Source organism: Cygnus olor, chromosome 2, assembly GCF_009769625.2.
Source record: "Cygnus olor isolate bCygOlo1 chromosome 2, bCygOlo1.pri.v2, whole genome shotgun sequence".
NCBI lineage: Eukaryota > Metazoa > Chordata > Aves > Anseriformes > Anatidae > Cygnus > Cygnus olor.
In genome coordinates this window covers 153,012,924-153,035,724 of record NC_049170.1, presented here as the reverse complement: position 1 = coordinate 153,035,724, position 22,801 = coordinate 153,012,924, and the positions used below count along the sequence as shown (strand labels likewise).

Below are 22,801 nucleotides of genomic sequence, written 5' to 3'. Positions count from 1 at the left end.
CTTCTGCCTGTGTTTCTCGGTCTGTCCATCTGCCTTCACTCATTGCGTCCCTCAGGGACTGTGAGAGTCTCAGTGTTTTGGAAGCCGGCACCTCATGTCACGTGCTGCATTTCTTTCTATTTTCTCTCCCACCTCCCTGAGCTGGCTCCCCTTCAAGTTTTCCATTGTTGTTCTATGAAACAAATGCTGTGGACTCTTCCACTGAATTTAGTAACCTGTATATAAGGGGACAGGACAAAAATTATATGCTGTAACATGGCATAGCATTTATTTATAGTTTTCTTGTTTTATTCTGAGTGGTTTTCTGCATTGTTTTTGGTGGTCAGAAAGTACAAAAAATATGAGATGGGAACCTGCTGTTCTCAATCCCAAACAACTCTGTGGAACTTGATGGATTAAAGCTGCGGTAAATAAAATAAAATCAGGCTCAGGGTTCCCTGGCAATCTTATCTGTAGCACATTGTTCATAAACTACCACGTTACAACAATTTTTATCTTGAGTTATAATATTTGAGGGGTTTGATTTTTATTTTTATTTTTTGAAGAAAGCTCTTGGGGACGTGTGATTAGCATATCTAAAAGAAAATGTTAGCTTTTAGGCCTTATGGTTGTAGGAAAAAAAAAAAAAAAAAAAAAAAAACACAACATAATATATGGCTTAAAGTTTTTCTCACCAGACAGCAAATAAAAGGGCATCCCCAACACATGCACTGGGAAAGTCGTGGAAGCTGCACTTATTTTTAAGACAGTATCGGAGCTACTTGGCACCTGACTCATGCATTTTGAATGCTCTTTGTAGAAAATTTTCCCAAGTACTTTGATCATAGGGAATCTTCTTTAAAACTGGGACGCTGTCTGTGATACTTTAAATGCAAAACCAAGGGCTCAGCACCCCGAAGGCAGCGTGTTTCCTGCAGAAGGCAGTGCCAAATTCAGTCCCAGTGCCTGCTACATGCCCAGTCCCACCTGGTGTCATTCTGCTTGGCTTCAAGCAAGTGTGTTTTATTTACATAGTACATGCACATTACATTCGTATTTGAAAATGCACGTTTTCTGGCAGACACAAATCATTACGCAAAGCCAACCCAAACACTTAAAAGCCCCTGTATTCTCCCCCTAAATGTCTTTGATGTATACTAATTGCAGGACATTAAGTGTAACAATAATAATGTCATATTTTCCAGACCAAGGAGACGTTAGTAAAATTGATGATCGCCTTTTAACCTCTCCTTCGGTCTGCAAAATGGAGATTACCTGCATTTGCCCCACCAGGATCATGCTAGGATTAATCTTTGTGCAATGTTTTATAGCTGGGAAGCGCTTCCTGAGTGTTAATGCCTCCAAACTGCTGCAGCAAGGCAATTAGTAGCTGTGCAAAAGAGGTTCTCATGGGGTTTTATTCTCTATTTATCTTTTAAAAACAGTTAAAAAACGGAGAAGCCATGACAAAACAGTATTGCTACACCAGCTTCCCCAGGCTGCCTGGCCATGTGCTTGCAGAAGGGCAGACCCACACCTACACCTGCCCACCACGCAGGTTGTGTCTCAGTCCATGCTCGACATGTTTCCATCTGCACCCAGGCTGCACCAATGATTATGGGTTAAGCAGGATATTTTCTACATGCTGATATATTGGGATCTTGAAGGTGTATCTAATACAGTGCCAAACTTGTCCATGGATGCAGGATGTACAGGCACCGGGAGAGCTTTCCTTCCAGGCTCTCTTGACTTTAGCTTCCTCCTCACTGCTCCAAGCAATTAGCTCTGAGCAGCGTTGGCTGAATTCACATCCTCCCCTTGCATCCCCTTAGCTGAGTTTTGGGTATTACTTCTTGGCAATCACTGGTGGTGTGATGGTACCGGAGAGCCTTGGGAAACCTTCTGAGAAGTTTATAAAAGCAACAAATCCCAAGGTTTGTGGTCATCCTTAAAGGAGGCGTGCACAGTGTGGCATGAGAAAGAGCAACAAGCTTTTCTTCGGAAAGCTGTTCATGGATTAAAGAAGGAACTGTGTAAACTTTAAGCTTTTTTTTTTTTTTTTTTTTTTTTTTATAAGAAAATGTAAAACCAGCTGGAAAACCTCTGGATGTGAAGTGGGGAGTTTTAAAGCTAAGAGTGTATCTTCCCTGTTAAAATAATTAGGAAACTTCTCAATCTGGACTCCTGGACTCAGTATTTTATTTTTAACAATGTAGGGTGAAAAGCTGCCTCTCAGGTGCCAGACAAATATTTTTGGAGGACTAGAGCTGAAGTGTTAAGTGGTATTTTATGTGGGCACAAGGCAGGTTAAGATGCCTTTCGGACTTGGGCAAGAGCTTAAACTGCACCATTGCACATGGCTGTTGATTGCAAAGACTTCTGAGAAATACAGTCACTTCACCCAGGACACAGGGGTCAGGTATTTAGGTGTATTTAAGCCCGCTTCCAGTAGCTGTATCCATATGCCTATCCCTGGCACACATCTACACCACTTGGAGGGAGAATGGCATCCCAGCAGAGCCAGGTGGCACCAAACAGGCACTGTGCTGCCTTCTGCACTGCCATGGCTTGATGTGGCTTTTTCTTGTGTGACACAGACAGACTTTTACTCTGCACTGCTGTTCATTTATGGGAAATGCCGGACTGTTGGGAGCTTGTTAAAAAAAAAATAGAGAAAAAAAAAGTGGACAAAAATTTGGTGTGGGAAAGTGAACTATAATTGGCTTGTAATTATAATGTTATTAAAATGGACTTCTTCAAGAAGTCAAGTAAACATTGTGCAATAAGGAACTGGCTGCACGTTACGTCTGAAGTTTATAAAGAGATCTGTCTTGAAGTTAAACATCTTTATTGCCTGTTCTGCTCCATACTGCTGAAAAGTCAAAGACTTATCAGTTCTGATTGAAGATTAGGCTTGAAAAATATAGTCCAATCAGATAATCACTGCGGAAATGAAAACAGCACTTTTAATAAGTTAGAGACTGGTGTCTTACTGTATGGATGTTCAGCACAAAATCCTCATCCTATTTAAGGTCTTTGATGGAATCTCTGATGTCAGTACTAATCTCTGTTGGAGAAATTCTGTACAATTGAGGGTCTGGTGTTGGTGACCATGTTTTAATTTGGTTGCAATACAGTTACTCTAAATTGATAGCAGCATATCAGAAAGAAAAGTCAGATCCCCGTTCTGGGCAAATGGAGGTGCCTATCCATGATAATGCTCCACATCGTTTTCATGCATCAAACAAAAGTAAATACTGCAGTTCCTTTCCTTTACTGATGCTATCATTCTGGCTGAAAAGGCAATTTAACTTAAAAAGAGAGCTCAGATGCTCAGGATTTTCTGAAAATGATCTTCTTCATCTGAATTTTGTCAGGTAAAATCAGTTCAAGAATACTTTTTTTTTTTTTTTTCCCCAGAATAACTATGTTCTTAAAAGTGTTTTGAAGCGTGTTTGATGGTTTTCTGTTTCATTTCTTAAAGACAGTTAAAGTCAGATCAACTTTTACAGAGAGAGAGAGTATGCACATGGTGTGTGCACATTTGTATACACAAATAACTCAAAACAAGCTCCTTCTGAAAAAGCTGGAGTTTTCTGCATTACACACTTGATGCTGCTCTCTGTGATACCTAGGAAACACCTCTGTTTATTTTGAAGGCTGCAGGATTAGGCTACTATTAAGTGTTTTTCTTATATTGAGTAATTTTAAATATAGGTTAGACTGGATTCATGCAGAACACACAAGTGTAGATACGTGAACATGTGTTTGTAGCATCACACATGTAAATTTAGGAGAAAACAATCCTTTGCAATTAAACAATTGAGCCATCCACCGAATACTCCGAATATGTCGTAATAATGACAGTGCTTGTCTGGGCATCCTCATTACCTTTTTTATTTATGTACAACCATTGATTGCTTGACTTGGCTTTTCTTCTGGGCTGCCCTCAGAGTAAGTTGAAGGAATGGCACGAAGTAAGGGGGTGAGCTGTGCTTGTTATTAATGTATCTGGAAGAAGGCAGTGACTATTTTGGTGATGCCGTGACTCGTGTCACTAATCAGAGCTGCCCAATGGACTCAGAGCTGTGGTAACCCAAGCCCTTTATCTTGTCTCTGCCAGTGCTCAGCTTCAGCTACATCAGAGGAAAAACAAGCTGAGATAATAACAGCTGCTTAATAACTTCAGCCCAGCAAGAGTTTTGTGCTGACTACTTTTAACAGTAGACCACCTTATGCAGTCTATACACGAGTGTATATATTAGGAAGGGTTAGCAGGAAGGTTAAGTTCTTGTAGGTAACATTTCTTTGGGTTCTTTGTTCTCAGCCCTTGACCCCAGTGTTGTCCTGTAGCTCTGAGCTCCACGGACCTGTTGTTCCGTTCAGTGCAAATAAGGTTTCTTGACGTAGGTCTGCAAAGATAACAGAATTTAGCTGACCAAACGAAATTTACAGGTCTGTATATATTTGTGTGTGATAGAGATAGGATGGCAAATTAAACAATTCCTGGTGCAGGTGAGAGAAATACATCAGAAACTAAAGCCAAATTACCCCAGGCTGTTGCTGGCAGTCGTGGGAAAAAGCATTTTTCCTCCCTCCATCCCTGTCACTCCTTGCCCTGGGCTTACAGAGCAAGTGCAGAGCCTTTCGGGAGATGCTCTCTTTGGAGCCATTCTCCTTTCGGGAACTTTTCCTTCTCTTTGCAAGCAAGCAGCACCATGAGTGTGGGCAATGCTTCATGTGAGCCTGCCAGCACCCCCAACATTTTTAGTTGCCCTCAGAGAGCAGATTCCCAGAAAGGGAGTGTCTCACCATCACCTGCCCTGCAGCTTGCCCGCACCTTCACCATCCAGCCTTTGTTCCCACCATGCACCACAGAGCTGCTACAAAAGAGTTTCCCTCCATGGCAACAGGCACAATGACCAAGGTCCGGGGTGGTTTTCTTCATCCTGGAGGATTTTTTTAGATGGTTTTACATCTCCAGCTGTCAAAGCTAACTTAACTTTACCACAGTTTCCTATTGCACTAGTGGCTGGTTCCTTCACAGTCCGGAACAGCAGAAGTGAGATCTCACACTCCCACTTCTGTCAAATGCCAAAATTTGTGGGAAGGGTGTCCATGGCTACCCCAACTGGCTCAGCCCTATTTCTGTGCTCCATCAGGTTCCCTTAGACTGTTTTGTCCTTCTTAGGAGGGTTAAAAGAAATCTTATACGTGTCTTAACAGAAGATATCTGGCCCAAGGTGGGACAAAGCTTTTAGACACCAGAAGGACATTTATTCTGCTAGGGTCAACTTTGAGGAGAATGTATGATCTGTGGCTAGGTAGAAACTGAGGAGGTGAGGCAAACAGAGGAGAAGGAAGAGAAAAGGAAAAACAGGTTAAAAAAGTTAATGGGACAGGATTTTCCATATTTTTAATTCATACTTTCGTTCCCAGTCTGAAGCCATGTAACATACACCGCAGGAGACAACGTTTGCAGGAACACGAGCAAGATCAGTCTTTGAGAAGACATTTGAAACTATGTCTTGCTCACAGAAAAGCTAGCTATCTTGGTAACCTGGAGTGATTTTTCTCCCCAACAGAAACTGCAAGGAGAGAAATCTCCAAAGAATATTAATGACACTCTCAAGGAACTGTTTGGGATCATTCCTGCGGATGGGGACCCGCTGCAGGAGCGAGGTACTTTAATGTGCAGACGGTGTGCCGTCGTGGGCAACTCTGGGAACCTTCGGCAGTCTCAGTATGGCCAAGAGATTGACTCCCATGACTTTGTGCTCAGGTAAGTGGGCACCACCTCAGCTCCAGGTGTCTCTGCTGTTTGAGATTTACTGGTGTTTTTCAGGATAAATTAGCAAGCAACGTTTCAGGGGCTATCTAGTGAAATCTGCTTCTTAGGTCCAATCTAAGCTATATTTTATGCCCCTGAATGCATTGGAGATATGGCCTCATGTTTTAGCCTGGAAGAAAAATATGACCTCTCTTGGGTTTAAGTAGGTGTTGATACTGTAGCTTACTCTGCACTGTTCAGAATTGCTTGTGATTAAAAAAAATAAAAATGAAAAAGCTATAATTTTGGATAAACATTATCTCTGCAGCTAGTGCTCACAAGTGATCTTCTGCACACATAGCTGACTGCGTCAGATTTGACCTTTTTGCACTGGTTCACTCTTAAGCAATGGTAAGGTGGGAAGGCCAAAGTCAGTTGACAAGCAGGGAGAAGACAACTGGATGGCTAGAGCTACTTGTTAGCCAATACTTGGCTATTTTTTCCCACTGAAATACAACGGGACACTAGGTAGGTAGAGATGACTGCCCAGAGGGCAACCAAGGTATCTGGGTCAACTAAGTTGACCTTGCCAAGCTGTCAGAGAAACTCTTAAACCACAGTGATCCAACACATTCTCCATCTTTACACTGCAGTTGCCAGTGCAGAACAATTTGGGGAGCAATGCAGGCAGGTCAGAGGGTCTGGAATGCAAGGACTACTACTGAAAATATGTGAGATTATGCTCTTAGAAACAACATAATCTTTAGCAGGAAGTTGTGTGCTGAAACTGAAAGTGAATCAACAGAAGATTAGCATTATTTGAATTGTTAGACCACCTTAGGCCACTTGGGTTTTGATGTGGTTTGGGTACCTAAATGTGCATGATGAATCATTTGAGGAGTAGCTTGCTTCAGTTGAATGCCTTGCCCTCAGCAATAAGTACCTCCCCAAAAGCAGTCAGCCAACCAAATCTTCAGATACATGAAGGGGAGCAAAGAATCATTAATCCTGCAGGTTTTAAGTGTGGGGCAGCAGAGATGCATCTGTACTTAACTCTGCGTCCCTTGCTATGGAGATTGCCCTGTTCCTGCATGGACTTTCTCATCTTGCCTGGCCTACATTTTCAGATTCAGGCAGGAAAGCCTGACAAGGGGGGATTTTTTTGAATAGTAACTAAGGAGTTACTATTCAAATTCAGATATGTGTTTCTGCTCTGAGTTTTCACCCTTCCCATAGCTGTGCATCCCCTGCAAGGGAGAAACTCTCTGTGATTTGGAACTTAACCTGCCAGTCTCTGATTTCCAGTTTATCAATCTCAAGCCAGATATGAATAGATGTCCCAAGGTTTTAGGATTTATCATGGAAATTTGTGCAGAGAAGGTAACCCGTCAGTGTGCTAATCCAACAAACAAAATCTCTGGTGACCCAATAATTCACTTGCAGGTGCTCTGGCAATACAGCCAAGCATGGGAAAGAGCCAGCGAGTGTGAGGTGATACCTTTCCTTCCAAACATCATGTTCCAGGCCACTTTTATTTGTTTAACTGTCTGTTTTCATGACAAAGGGAAATCCCAGTCCTTCCTACTGAGACTGTGTGTGATCACTGCCTTCTGCCGTGCCGCATGGCCAGCCCTTGCTGCAGATGGTGGGGAAGGGACACAGACCCCAGGGCAGGCTGTGTACCATAACCAAGATGCCACCCTTGGCTTTGACTTGACAGAAAGCGAGCCCTGGATCTTATATTTCAGGTTGAGTAATCTCAAGATAAAAATGTAGGAATTTCCATGCTTTGTTAGAGTATCTCTACACCGTGCAGTGAGGATCCCTGAAGCTGGCAGGGAAGAGACCAACTCAATAACAAGTCCACACAGGCCAGCAAGATGTTCTACCTATTCTAATAGCTCCCTTTCGAGGGAGTTAGAAGAAACTTAACTAATTCACCTGGGGGAGCACTGCAATAACACAGCCTGGCATTAACTTGCTGAAGTGACTTTACCTCCCTGTTAGCAGTGACCACAGCAGTCTGTTGTCCAGCAATGGATGATGCTGATCATCATCTCATCACCTACATCCCTTCCTTGCCCTCCTTGTGCTTCTGCCAGGAGCTGAGCTAATGTCTCTGCAGGAGACTCCAGGAGACTCCTATGAGCTTCAGAAAAACCCTATTTTTCTCAGAGCCAACTTGAGTGTTTCTCCTGGTGTTGCACCATGGAGACATGCAAGGTCAGTCACACGTTGGGGTTGTCTAATCTGTATTATGCTGCACCACGAAACCATGTCAATCTCTGCCAGTAGTGAGCTAATGCATCAGGATGGGAAGTGCTCATGTGTCCCCCAGAGGTGCTTTCAGGAGCAAACACAAGCACAGAGGTGGTTCTGCAGTCCTGAGTTCAGAAACCCCCCTCTGTTCCCTATTGCCTTATAGATCCAACATAAAGTAGCCCTGTTTCCTCAGCTTGCTTTGACTGAGCCCTGGTGGGCCCTGGGCAGGACTCCATACTGGGTCTAAAGCACATATTGTCAGGCTTTGAAGCTGATTTTCGAGTGCTCCTTATTACGAAAATGGATGTGTCAAAGCTGTGGGGTACTACAAAGTAAAGTTTGAGGAAATAAAGTGTTAGCAGAAAATCCTGCATTTGTCACTGTGGATTTGGTGCTTTCTTCTGGAAAAAAACATAAGGAATATTTTCTGCTTCTCGTCACACGTAACGTGGTTTGTTACCTGCACCCTAGACATTCAAGTACACTTGTACAGATGGGGGGAATGAAACTGCAAGAAGTCAAGTTGATGGACTTCAGGGCAATATTTTTCTCACCTACTGGAGGCTGCAGCATTAGGGTGGGAGGAGATGTGTCCTGATGGGCTCCCTGCTCTATTAACTAGCTTTCTGCTGACTGTAAAGAGAACTCAGGGACGTGCTCAGGGAGACACTTGCTTTGCAGACATACCCAATTGCACACTAAAGCCTAGCTTTTTTTTACTTTTAATTTACCCACTATGGGTGATGGTCATTTCAGCCCACTTGAGGACCGCTACACCCTGATGAGCCTGCATACAGCATACAGCCTTGGGAAAATATCTCTGCCACCTCAAACAAGCTATGTGAGGAAAAATCACACGTTTGTACCTACCTAATTCCTGTCCCACTTTCTCACTCTCTTGCTTCTTATTTTTGGGCTGCAGAATGAACCGTGCACCTACCGTTGGCTACGAGTCAGATGTCGGGAGCAAGACCACTCACCACTTTGTTTACCCTGAGAGCTACAAAGAGCTGGCAGAAAACGTGAGCATGATCCTGATCCCTTTCAAAACCCTGGACCTGCGCTGGATTGTCACCGCGCTCACCACAGGCACTATCAACTTGTGAGTAAGAGCAGCCTCAAGTGGATGGGCTGAAAGGGTGGGAGCCCCCCACCTCATATTGCTGTTGGAGAGGAAAGCCCACTCTAGGCAAATCCCCACTGATGAAGTCTAGAGGAGCTTTACAACCCCTCTAAGAGCAGGGGTTAGTCCTGAACACTTCATTTCTAGGAAAAGTGTAGTGTTATGGTGCAGTCTTTGAGGTGAAGATCCTTGGCCTCACACAGCGTTCTCAGAGAAATGAATGGGACAGCTTTTGCTTCTGGAGACAGCCAGTTTGAGCATCAGCCTCCTGGGCTTTGGGGTTCTGTACTTCATTTTGGGTTTCTGCTCATCCATCCCCTCTCTGGTCCCTTGGGAGTAAAGTGGGTGTCGCCAGCATGCCCATACCCAGAGGTACCCAGCAGAAAGCCACCTGCAGAATCAGTCATAGGGCGGGTTATTCATTCAGCGTGTTCTTAGACATCCAGATTATTCCACCTGTGATACTTTGGTGGCCAAACGGTCCTCCAATACACATTATTCCGCTTGCAGAAGAGGACAAAGAGACAGAGAGGGATGCTCAGTTCGCTCATGAGCAGAAGCATGGCACTAAGACATCCATCCAGAGCTTCCTCCCATGGGCAGGTCTATCAGGAGCTTGGTGCATCTTTTGCAGTCAAAAGACACCTACTTCTCCCCAGTCTTCCCAGGAAGGCCCTGAACGCTCAAGACTTGAAGCATTTATTTGAACAGAGCTATGCCCATCTATCAGAGAGCTAGCTCCATGCCAGAGCACTATTTTACTCACAGGACATGGGGAACAAAAGGGAGGCATTACTCTGAGGCTCGTTCTCGGGCTGGAGAGCCCCCTCAGAGCCTTTCAGTTCCTCCTCTCCAGCTCGGCCTCTCACCCCTTCCCTCCGGCCTGCTTCGGAGAGCAAAGCCGCGTTTCGAGCTGTCTGCCTGGTGTGATTTTAATTTCCTGGTGGGAAATGATCTCCAGTCCAGGTGCTCTGGCACAAACCCATATGAGAGTTCAGACGTACAGGGGGGAACAGTGCTTGAGAGATGTGTTAGGATCAGATCTGGGGCTAATTGCGGGGCTGAGGGGGCCTTCAGGATAGGTTGCGGCAGAGAGAGATGGAAAATGAAGGCTTGACTGTACTTATCGGCTGTCACCCAAACCATCTGGATCTTTTCCAGTGTTTTCAATAGAGGAGAAACAATCCTGCCTCCGCCCTTCCTGGGAAAAGCAACATTTCCTCCTGTGTGTGACTCAGGGCCGTAGGGCCCAGAGCAGAGGGAGCTCTGGAAATGGCTCGTCCCGGCCTGCCTTTTCCCACCACAGCAGGCTGTGTTAGTGTGCTGGACTTCAGTGCCCCAGTGTGATCACAGACACCCCCAGGATGGGCCTTCAGGGAAAACAAACAAACAAACAATTGTTCCAAGTGAGGAAAAGGCAAATCTCCGCTGTTTGGTCCAAGGGCCTGCAATGGGGAATGGTGGTGAAGTGGAAGGGAGTATTTGAGGTCGGTGTGGCTTGGCCCTGTAAATGGAGGGCAGAGAGTGACATTGAGTGTCCTCCGCTGGCTTTTTCCTTCTCCTTTTCCCATTCAGACCTCGATCCCTGCATTTGCCTCTGAAAACCCAGCTAAAAACCATGAATTTCTGCTAAACCTCACCACAACAGAAGGGCAATATCTCTGCTGTGCCAGTATGAAGGTGTCTCAGGACTGCGGCACATGGTGACTGACAGCTGTGCAGAGGAGGCACCCTTCTTTCCTTTGTCACCTGTGTGCCCTAGCCTTAAATTAGCACGTTTTGCCTGGCAATAATGTGCCACACTGGTATTTATTCTCTATTCTTTATGAGTACTTTCAGAATGAAATGCTGTTCTGCTTAATATATATTTTGGCTGCACCAGAATTTGAAATACGAACAAAGCATATGTTTCTTCTGAACGCCTCCTAGCAGATGCTCTTTCCCCCTATAAGATGGCTTTTCCTAATTCAGAGAATGAAATGTATGACATTTGTACTGTGTATGAGGTTATCTGCTGGCTGTAAAGCCACAACCGTGTGGGATTGCTACACATAGACAGAGCAGAGCAGATTATGTTATTCCAGAGAAAAGTATTTCAAGACATTTCAACTTTTTTCCCAATTTCAGAGTCTCAGAAGATGAAAACCTTGCAAAAATATGTCCCTATTGACTGAGGATTAGACCTCCTTTTAAAAAAAGCTTTTTGATGGGACAGCAAATGGAGTCTTAATTCTTCTTTTTTAAATTTTTCTTCTTTGCAAATTGATTTTAGATTCTCTTCACTTCTTAACATTCTCTTAATTTGTAACATTTTTTTTTCACCAGCACTTAATATGTCCAATCATAAGTTGTCACAAAAAAAATAAATCCATCCTCTGAACACACTCATAACTCAGAAAAATCAGCCCACTTGGAAAATCAGCTAAAAAATATCACTGACCTTTTTTGCAAAGCTTAGGGTTTCTTTTTTCTTTCATAAGCTATATTGATAAAAAAGGTTGAGAAGCTCTGCCCTTAAGCCTGGATCCAAGTGCTATTGGAATTGAGGGAAGGCCCCCAGCTGCCAGCAGCAGCCCTTCAGTGAAGCCCCTTGCTGCATCTTTGTAAAATCCATGTCTGTGCCAGGAAGCCTGCACAGGGCCAGTTGCTGCCACCATCACCCACCCATGTTTCCATCATTGTCACTGCTCTGTGCCCAAACTGCAAAGCCATTCACTGTGCTTCAGAGGTCACAGCAAGTGGGTTGCAGTGGTAAAGTTGAGTGAGCCTTAGCCTGGCTGGAAGATATAAGTGGTTGCCCACAAGGCAGTCACAGGAATAATTAGAAATTGCACATGAACGGAAAAATATCTTTGCTTAATAAGTTGCAGGATATAGATTTATAATTAGATTGTATACATGGGCTTGGTAAGCATCTGGTATAAATCAGTGTGTATTCACCACGTGGAAGAAATACCACTGTTTTAAGATTTTGGGGGAAATTGCATAATTAATAAGCTGGAATATGCTGGGGTAATAAAACAAGACAATCATAAACACACAAATCATAACAATGCATTAAACATAATTTTAGACTAATGGTAGAAACCTATGAGGACCCATTAAACACAATGTCAGATACAGTGTATAAGGAAACTACTGACTGTACATTGGTGAAAGAGAGAAAGGATCAAATAAAAATAAAACCCATTTGAAACTTATTTTAGAAGAGAAGAAATATTCACCACCTTACACTCACTTGCATGGCCATCAGCTCTCGTGAAGAGGCTGCATAGTGTCAGCTGAGGTCGGGTTAACCGCAACCTAAGTGCGCTCGTATAGAAAGAAAAGCATTCCTATTTATTAGATTTCTATACAATGTTTGATTTTCTGTATTCTATTCAAATGAAATAATAATTTCCTAAGACTCAAAATCTGTGATTTGTCTTATTTACCTTACAGCAGTATTAATTCATGTAATTTTTTTTCACTCTCCGAAAGAAAAGCCAAACAGCAGATATCCTTAATATTAGATACAATTGATAGCTGAATGACTCTCTCAGACTTCTCCCACTTGATTGATGGATGTCCCATTTCAGAGTGGGTCTGTAAGTCTGATCCAGTCTCTAAGAGATAATGACCTTCTGCCTGCTCGGCAGCCCAAATTTTACATGACCTTAACAGCAAAGGTCTGCATTTGGCTTTAAGTAGCATGCCAGTACGCAATGCAGTTGTATGTAGTTCTGCAGCTAAGTTACAGCAGGACTTAAGTATTGCTTCTGAAAAAAAAAAAATAAAAATCCCATGATTGACATGACTAATTTACCATCTGACAAGAGTTACAGTAGTCTCACGGCTGGATTAGAGCTGTCTGCAAATATTGTCATGAATGCTTCTTTTGCACCTGGCTATATGTCTGTGAAATATGCCCTCCTTATTTCCTCTATATCACCTTTCTAGAAAAAAAAAAAACCAGACTATTTGCTTATATAATAATGAGGAGATTTTGCCAGCAAGGAAGCCCTTTCTGTCCTCTTAACCTTAAAAAAGGACATGTGATCACCAAATCTGCCTCTACTGACTTTGCTAACCAAAGTCAGGCATGGGAAGCTGAAGGCAAGCGTGAGATTTGCTGAGGGCAGACTGAGAAGTCTGCATGGATGTCCCTTTCTCCATTAGCACTGCCAAACCTGACATGTCCCGTATCACGTCTGCGGGGACTGGGACCCTCTTATCACCTTTCCCACCACAACCAGCCCAGGGCAGGCAGCACACGTGAAGTACCTAAGGAAATGAGGACATTGCTAGGTCACCATTGGTTTGGGAAGACCTGGGCTAATGTTTCAAAGTGCTGATGATCGATGGTTCAAAGAGGCATAAAACCTCACCAATAAGATCTTTGTTATTACCAAAAATCACACATTTAGATCAGACTAATGGAAGGGCTACAATCTGCTCAAAAAGTATGCAGGGTATATTTTGAGATAAACGCCAGTTACAAGACCAGTTCACCAGAATTTTCCTACTTGAAACAGCCTCAAGGAGAATTTTTTACAGCACTCATGATGAGCTGTGTGGTGTCAGCATGCGCTGTTCATGGGACACAAGGAACTAAAGACTTTCTTATTTCAAGGCATGACTCATGATTTCAACCCAGTCATAAGGTATGACCTGGAAGTTTTATGCTAGGAACTGCTGGCAGCCTTCCTCATCCCTCTGGGCAGGCAGGGAATAGCTTACTGGCGAGGGGATGTGTACTGGGATGCCCGAGTTGCACATAACCACAGAAACGAGGAACTCTGCTACCACCTATTCTGAAAACTCATGTGGTAGTTATAAGTATTAGGAGAGGAAAAGTCTCCCCCTGGTGGGAAAAGGTTTTTCTGCCATGAAATTAAATGAAAGCCGTTCTGGTCATCAACATGCAAAAGCTGCAACAGTGATGGTCCAAGAATTGGAAGTCGTGGGCTTCATGGGTGTACAGTGTATATTCAACTAAATCCTTGATGTTCTACTGTCAATAAGTACCTTGAAAATTAAAAGATGTAATATCTTCCTATAAACTCTGCTTCAGTGAGAGCTGTTTTTTCATGCTGTATTACTTACTTGCAGCCCCGTTTTCCAACTACTTAATGTATTTATTACTTTCAAATCATTTGGATTTATTACTATACCTGAAGAATATTCTTTCTTTCTTTGAGAATACATAAAAATATTAATATATATATATAATAATATATATTAATATATGTTGGGCTTGTACTAATCTTGGTCATTTTGTTGTTTTTTTTTCTTTTAACAGCACGTATGTTCCAGTTCCACGGAAAATCAAAGTCAAAAAAGAAAAGGTGAGCAATGCTGGTCTGTTAATTTGTTCTGCTGATGCAGTGTAGATCTTTTGCCTCTGTGGGAGACTGCAAGAATCCAAGGAATTCCTTGACATCATAAAAACTGCACTCAAAATGCACACCCTTTACAAGGCTAAAGGTTGAGCTCCTATGTGCCGTTCAGGGCATTGGTCATTCACTAAATAATTGAGGTCGGGAGGAAACTGTTCTTATGACTTTGTCATTGTGTAACCGCAGTTTTGAAGGTTGCATTGCTTCCTCTGGTACTGCTCAGGGAGATTTAAGGTGCTCCACTGGTGAGTGGTGCTCACTCTCCACAGCAATTGTTCTGCTCCCTCCCATTGCAGTCTTTTAGATGTAAGGACACTCTGAGCTGTGGAAAACCTTTGCTGCTTTTTGAAAATGATTTGACTATTTGATCACCAAGGATGCTTCTTATTCCTGGGTAAGTTCCTTGCAATAAGGAACTAAGTGAATTTTGAACAAATAAAGTCATGAGTTTTCCAGTCAGTGAAGAACTCATGATGATAGTATCAGTGGCTCTTGGGGAAGGACCACAGGCCACAGCTGTAATAAATGTCTGTATATGATTAAGCAAGCGTGGAGACTGGGTTCAGGCCACGTCCAGGCTGGTTTTGTCCCAGGTGCATTAATACTCCTCCAGGCAATGTTCAAGCAAAATTTGGAGGACTGCAGAAACAAGGGAACATTCCATGTTTTTCACAGGGACAGAACTGAGTAATGTGGATGTAATCTCTGCCATGCCACTTGCCTCAAGGCTAAAGAAATCCTTTTGACCCCTTTTACTTCACAGCATGGGTGTATAGAGGGCAATAAGTCGGTGAACATCACTTTCCTGAGAAAGCCAAAGAAAGATGGACAAACCCAGAGCCCACCCTACAGCAGTCAGAAGAGGCTCTATCTCATGCAGCATCCTGACTCATTTCCCGAGTATGCTGTGGTTTAATAGGCATATCCTACTGCTGGAGACAGAGCAGGATGGCCATTCCCATGTTGGACATCTAGCCACCATGCAAAGTCTTTTGTTGTTGTAGCTGCATGTTATAACATAACCAAGGCAGGCTGTGTAGGGAGAGGTTAAAGGTGTTTCATCTTCCACGGACCTTCCAGCAAAACGAAGGTCTCATTCTCTCAGCTTTTGAAAAGGGTTATTTTCAGAGGAGCTCAGGCTCCTAATGTCTCAAGGGCTGGTACAGTATGATGTCAGTCCAAGAGCATTAAAATCACAGATTGAAGCACATTCTTCATTCAGCAGGCCAGGTTTTGCCAAAGGCTTCAGCTGAGACCTTAAACCAGTAGCAGTTTATATCCCTGTGCTTCAATCGTGGGCCTCTGTGGGGTACTAAATAATCACTCAGCTCATCCCTACCTGTGGTGATGGACACATTAACCTCTGAAAAACCCTTGTGAGATATGCTATGGCAGGTTGTTAAACCGATGTCACAACTGCATAGCACCAGCCTGGGGTATGGCTGGAGGTATGCAACAGCTTCCCAAGCAGGGAGACAAGAATCTTGTATTTCCTCCCTCACAGTGCAATGCAAAACACCCCGTGAGAAGCGATTACACACAGATAAAATATCAGCAATTAACCTCTGACTCTGTAAAAGAAAAATCCCTGCAGCTAACCAGATAGCACTGAAACACTGTCACTCTAATTACGAACACAGCATGGAGGGAAAAGCCTCTCTGCCTGATTCAGAAAAGAGGGTTGAAACCAAGGGCTCCCACCAGTCCTTGGATTCACTGTTCAGTCATGTCTGATCTTAAGTGCTGTTTCCATTAGAAGTCCCCATAGTTTCCCCAGGAGATAACCAAATGTGATGTACGTCTTGCTTAAAAATAAATAAATCAAAAAATAACAAAAAATAGCATTTTGAGAAATAGGAGAAATGTAGCTGACACACCCTGATAGGGTTCCTGATAGTTTATACCTGACCTCCGGGTTTCCTTAGACTGGGAAATCTAGAGAGGCCAGGACGTGGTTGGCATACTGTGCAGAAGATTCAGTTCCTTGTACATTTCCTCCCTAAATCCAGCATGACATCGTACATTTCCCTTGCTCAGGCCTCAGACTCCCCAGAGCTCACCTATGCTACCAGCAGGGCGCTAAAGGGAGGGCTGGATGCCTAATTTCCTTCTCGCTTGCACAATCTCATACCCATTGTTTTCAGGATGAATCACTCAGATTTACGGTAGCGTGATCAGGTGGGGTGTTGAGTCTGAGGAAGTTCTCCATAATTGCACATAGTAAATGTTATTGAATGTATTTTAACTACAGGACTGTATAGTTCCTTTTCACTTGACCTCAGGGAATACCTATTATGCCTTTCTTCTCCACTGCCCTCCCACGGTGTCCTTTAGGGATGAAAAGCTACAGTTTGTTTTTTTTTTTTTTTTTTTTTTTTCCTAGGGTGTTTTACTAATGAATCCATCTCTCCAATTTTTCCTAGATCCTGGTTTACAATCCATCTTTTATGAAATATGTCTATGAAAACTGGCTCCAGAATCATGGGAGATACCCTTCCACAGGCCTTCTTTCTGTAATATTTGCACTCCACGTATGTGACGAGGTAAAGTCTGGCTATGTTTGGATATATGGGTATCAAATGAGGATGCTGGGACACTGATGCACACTGAGGTGCCGGGAACATGCCCTGGCCACTCAGCCTTTATTTGCCATCTTCTCTCCCATTCATTTCTTCAGACAGATGCAGAGTCGTCAGTAACATTCAAATACGCTCAAGTGACAGTGACCGATTTTTTTAATGTCTGTGAGTAGTAGGGTTTAGGATGTGTTTCAGAGAAATTTAATTAAACATAAAGAATGGAAGTCCATTTGGAATTAAAAGACATCTAAATATGGTCTGTATCTATGTCTGCATTAGTTGTCTCTGTGCCCATCTCATCAGAGGAAGCCCAGAGTATATTCTCTCTGACTAGGCTCCTAGAGGCATTGGCATTGCCCTGGGCATGCCCTCTACCTCCAGCTGTCACTCCAGGAGAGTGAGAGTCCCTTGGTCCTTCAGCAGATGTCTTGACTGCCCAAGGGCATCTCAAATGGCTCTTATGTTTGGGCAACTACATTGAGGTCTTACCTATGTGGTCAGTGGAGTCCAGAGGCTAATTCCAACCACTTGGCAAGTCATTTGGGGAGCAGCACTGCTCACTGAGCTCAAGGACTGTGCAGTCTGGATCTCCACTGACTGTAGTGGATGCTCAAGCACCTCCATTTGGATATCTAAATCTTAAACATAATCCCACCTGAAGAACTTTGTTTACCAGCTCTTGAAATAGTCAGTTTGGAGAATACAAATGATTTATTTTCAAATCCTTCTCTGTTCCCAAGCTTGTGGGTTTATACAGTAGGTTATGGCAAATGCCTCTGTTGCAGGAGTTACTTGAAGAAATTCCCTCGCTAGGGTAATGTGCGGTGCACCTAGGAGATCAGAGACTTAGCTAGTTAGTGTAAGGCCATTTCAGCTCTACAAAATACCTCAAGCATGGGCTTGTTAGGATGGGGGAGAAAAATCACAATGCTGGCAAAATTCCTGGTCTGGACACAGCTCTGCTGTTAAAAAAAGCGCTTTTGTTTCCCTGGCCTGTGTTGCTTGGAGAGGATGATGCAAGTATGCCAACAGAAATACTCCTGATGACACTGGCAGAAACTGTACCGTAGTCAAGGCAGATAGGATGGGGAGCCTGGGTGGAGCCTGGTTTCTGTCGAGCAGGCAAGAGGCAAGCCTTTGACATCATCAGAAATAATTTAAAGACAGCTCGTAATTGGGTGGGTCCAGGAGTTGCGTAGGTTAGGGTGTTCTGTGATCCATTCAAAGCCAGCCCTATTGCCACACCCAGTTTAAATAAAAGTAAACCACAAAGTTTTGAATTTATCACCAGAGGAGACAGGCATAGCCATTGGTAAATGAGCAGTTGGGAGTGGAGAGGCTGTAGGAGTACACACACATGAAGAACACGATTCCCGTCTGCCTCTGATCTCATGGAAGTAACTGCACGTGCCATAAAATGAAGTATCTAAACAGGGCTTGACATAGGTCATTATTTGGAAGTCTAGGAACAAAACCAAAGATTTTTCTACTCTTTGTGGCCTTAATCTGATAAAGAGGAGATTCCCAACCTAGGTCACTGACCTCCTGAGGTCAAATATCATGCTTAGGAACAGGAATGTGTTTTCCATATTACTAAACAAAAAGTCATGGGTGGAAATTTCCTCTTCTGTCTGGCTGCAGGTGTGGTGGTGGTCTCAGCATAGCTTAGGGTGTGTTGTTCCTTCATCATGATGCTCCTTGGGCCATTATTCTCTGATTGTATCATGTCAGGCAGTAGAATAACTTCGTACAGCACTGAGGTCCTCAAGTGGTACTGCCTATAGATGTACTGAAAACCAAGAGAAAATTTTCACCATTTTAGATGAAGACCAATTCCTTTCCAGACCATAACAGTAGTTCTCTCTTACTTCCTAGGTGAATGTGTACGGTTTTGGAGCAGACAGCAAAGGACACTGGCATCACTACTGGGAAAACAACGCTTTAGCTGGGGCTTTCCGGCAGACAGGTGTCCATGATGGGGATTTTGAGTTCAATATAACTTTGACTCTTGCCTCCATTGAAAAAATAAAATTTTTCAAGGGCAGATGACCCTGGCCACAGGGACAAGTAGGGGCTGCAATTTCCAACATGCAGCAGAACAAAGCTCAGTGAAGATGATCTGGATGCCAGCTGGGTTTGAAAGTGTGAATCTGTGGTGGATTCGGAGCGTCTCGCTGCTGCAATGCTGACTGCAGGGAGCTCGGCCAAGGACCAGCTTCCACGCTGCACTTGATTTCCTATCTACAGATAGCTGGGAACTACCAATCAGTTGTGGGAATAGATGACATGTTGAATCACTGCTTAGGCTCTACGACTTCGTTCCTGAATTACTGATGAAAGACCTGCCTGTTGCAATTAGGAGAAACTTGGGCACAGGGACTGCTGTTTGTGTGCCCATTCCTTCCTTGAGTAAAGCAGGAAATCCTTGAACAACAGTGAAAACGTCTTCTGGGATTTGACACCCACTAGGGTAGCTCTGAACATCACAGTAAGGATTACCTCAAAGAAATTAATTCACTTCTGCTGTTAATCTTCTTTTTGAACTATCTCCTTGGTTTCCTCTGTTACTTCTGGTTTCATGCCCTGTTAAGCAAAAATGCGATGAAGTTGCCTGGAGTAGTAACTATTTCTACCATTGCCTCATTCTGCATTGATGGCATCCAGAAAATATGGATCAAATCACCTGTGATCATGTATTGTTTGTTATTGCTTCCTACACAGCCATAATAAGAGAAAAAAAAAATACTGAAAATTCCAGAAAAAAAAAAAAAAGAAAAAGAAAAAGAAAAAAAAAGAAAAAAAGGCCTTTTTAGCCACTTCTTGTCTTGTTTGGTTATATATAGCTTTTTATTTTTTATTTTTTGGTCAAAATTACTCCAGAATGCTTATTTTTATTTAATCAGTTTAAGGTTGGAAAGTGGACTATTTTTTCTTTCAGTCGTTTACATGTGCCTTTTATAGTTGTGCAACAGATGTGATTTTTTTTAAAGGTGACAAACCCTAAACTATTTTATTTTTATTTTTTTTTTATAAGGGGGGAGAGGGGGATTAACCAAAGTGTAGCCTCCATATGGTATACTTTTGTAGTCAAAACTAAGAATAACAGCTCCTATATTGTATTTGAGCAAACACAAACAAGGCTAATTTTTGAAGGTAGCTTTTACCTTTTTTTTATGGGAAAATATCCAAATGTTCCAAGGAAACTTTTCCTCTTATTTTTTTACGAATTTAGAAAGTGTTATCTCTTTACAGTGTCTCTATTTGAAATGGAAGAAATATCATGGGTTGAAATATAAGATAGTGATGCAATAGTGATGAATCTTTTGCACAGTAGCAGCATCTATGAAGACACAATCTACGCAAGCTTATCCTATAGTGTAAGCCTTTAAGCTGTGCACAGCTCTGGAAGAATGAGTGTATTATTGTCAGTACTTCAGGGCAGTGAGAGAAGGGAAGTGACAGTGGAGATTTTACATCCACAGATTTTGCTGGAATCAATATATTTAATCCTCGAGGGAGAGAAATTATGAAATGAAGAACAAAGTTCAGGTAGTGAAGAGTGTGAAACAGTGGTTTTTGCTTCCCAATATTGTGAAAATAGGATTCATGGATTATTGACCAATTTTCAGCTCTGGTGAAGCCAGAGTTCTTGCCACAGACTTCAAGGGACTTTAGATCAGGCCTGGGAAAAAAATGGCATATTTCATTTTTAACGGATTACGGTGATTGGGGTTTGTGGTAATTTACAAACCATCATCTAAATGACCCGTCTTTCATGCACCAGTTGGGACGTCATGTCCAAGCAGATGGGTATTTTGATGTGAGCTCAGTGAAAGCCTAGCCCTTCAACCAGTAGTATGCTTCAGTCCAAGATTTGTCCCGTTGTCCAGTTGTTAATAGTGAGCTCCCCTCCAAGACAGCAATTCGTGGCAGAATGATGCAATCAGCTGGAATATACCTGTTTGACCAAATGGACTGCTTTACCCACACGAATATTATTGGACTCAGAGCATAAAAAGAGCCAAGGATGCCAAATGTCTGTGTGAGGAACTGAACTCTCTTTGATGTACACATGTAATCCTTCAGTTTAGCAATATGGAAAGAGCGGCATTTTCAAATCTTCATGATGAAACCAGTTCATGTCAAGAAGCCCTTTCCCAGCACGGTGGCCATCAGAACTACCCACCTGCATGCCACAGGTGGAGCAAATTCAACGGGCTTACTGTCTTCTAAAAGCCCTTTGTAAAAAAAAAAAAAAAAAGGTAACATTTCTACCTGAACCATGTTTGTTTGTTTCTTTTAAGCATTCCCACTGTTTAAATTGTTGTTACTCAATATGTTTCTAGCAAGATGTCATGCTAATATGACTCAAGGAAAGCAACTTTAAGAGGAAAAAATTTCCAGGGAAGAATCCAACAGTATCTTCACCCTATGACTGGATTTTGGAGATACTTTTTTGCATCATGAGCTTCAAATATTTTAATTTCTTTTCTTATAGATGGATGCCAGTAACAGGAACATTTCATTGCTATTTCAGTCATTTTTAGAAAGATGTGGAAGAACACTCGTGGCGTTTTGATACCCATTTCCTGTTGATTTTTTGTTACAGGTGGCAGCTTGCGATCAAGGAAAATGTTATAAAAATCAGTTATCTTCTAGAGTGTGTTGTTTTGAAAGTTTCCTGTTGCTGTCCAAATTAAATTTCCAGTTTTTCCCTGGATATTCTGCCTCTGACAGCACATGCAAAACATCTTGGCTCATACTATTCTGGATAGATTTAGTGTCTTCATCGTGGGACAAGCTGCGATTTCCATTTTTCTTGCCAACAGCAAGTAGTAACTGTGTAACACTGATGTCCATTTTTTCAGAGCAGGAGGACAGCAGAGGGTGGACCTTTCTAGCTCTAGGATGAGGGGTAGTCTGCACCATCACATTTCCAAGGAACTGTTCCTAGAGTCCTTTAGGTGACTGACTGCTGATGATTCAAATGCCTTCAGAATAAGGAGGTACCAACAGATGATGCTGGAGGAAGAATTCACTCCCACTGCCAGTGTTGAAGACTGTCTGTCTTCCTGCTATAAACTTTGTTGTTCTATTTTGCTTGAAAAAGCAACAAAGGAAAACATTTAGCAACATGTCGAAGCTTCAAACTTTTGAACTGTGTTTGCCACCCCGAAGTCTCTGGAGCACTCCTTGAGTGTCTGTTGTGTTTTTAACCAAAGCCAAATTACTTGAGCACTTTTTTTTCCCATGAACAGATTTTCTTCCTATTTTTCTTTGACTACATGATTGATTATGATAATCACTTTTTGTTGTTTTGGTTTGGTTTGTTTTCTGCGATGGTGGGGAGTCTCACTCAATCATTCTTTGACATTTTATTTATTTAATTTTTCAGTATGATATGAATCAAAATAAATTTTTTATTGTAATCAAATCAAAGGTGTTTTTCTCTGTCCACACGTCATTCTTCTTCCCACAGTATTTCTATTAGCTCCTAGAACTTCCTGTGACACATAACATTGCAATGAAGCATTGTCCCACCTTCACTCTCATGACACACTTTCCCCTTCCACCCCCCATAATGAAGGAAACCACCACAATCATTTTTACAAATCATTCCTCACTCCCAGAGTAAAGTTTAAAATAGCAAAACTTCAAATAAATTGAAGTGAAGAGTCCCAAGTTCTTCTGCAGATTTAGAAATTCCATT

The 22,801-nt window shown here is 42.6% G+C and overlaps 1 protein-coding gene across 6 annotated transcripts in view; it reads left to right on the top strand.

Moving 5' to 3' along the window:
- Window positions 1–22,525, top strand: part of ST3GAL1 (ST3 beta-galactoside alpha-2,3-sialyltransferase 1) — a 76,442-nt gene extending 53,917 nt beyond the window's left edge. For all 6 annotated transcript variants that reach the window (XM_040547279.1, XM_040547283.1, XM_040547280.1 and 3 more), the window contains 5 exons: window positions 5,565–5,761; window positions 8,934–9,113; window positions 14,416–14,461; window positions 16,936–17,055; window positions 18,967–22,525. In XM_040547279.1, the coding sequence (XP_040403213.1) occupies window positions 5,565–5,761; window positions 8,934–9,113; window positions 14,416–14,461; window positions 16,936–17,055; window positions 18,967–19,140 (717 nt within the window). In that variant the 3' untranslated portion in view covers window positions 19,141–22,525. The remainder of the gene's footprint in view (window positions 1–5,564; window positions 5,762–8,933; window positions 9,114–14,415; window positions 14,462–16,935; window positions 17,056–18,966) is intronic.
- The last annotated feature ends 276 nt before the right edge of the window (window positions 22,526–22,801 follow it).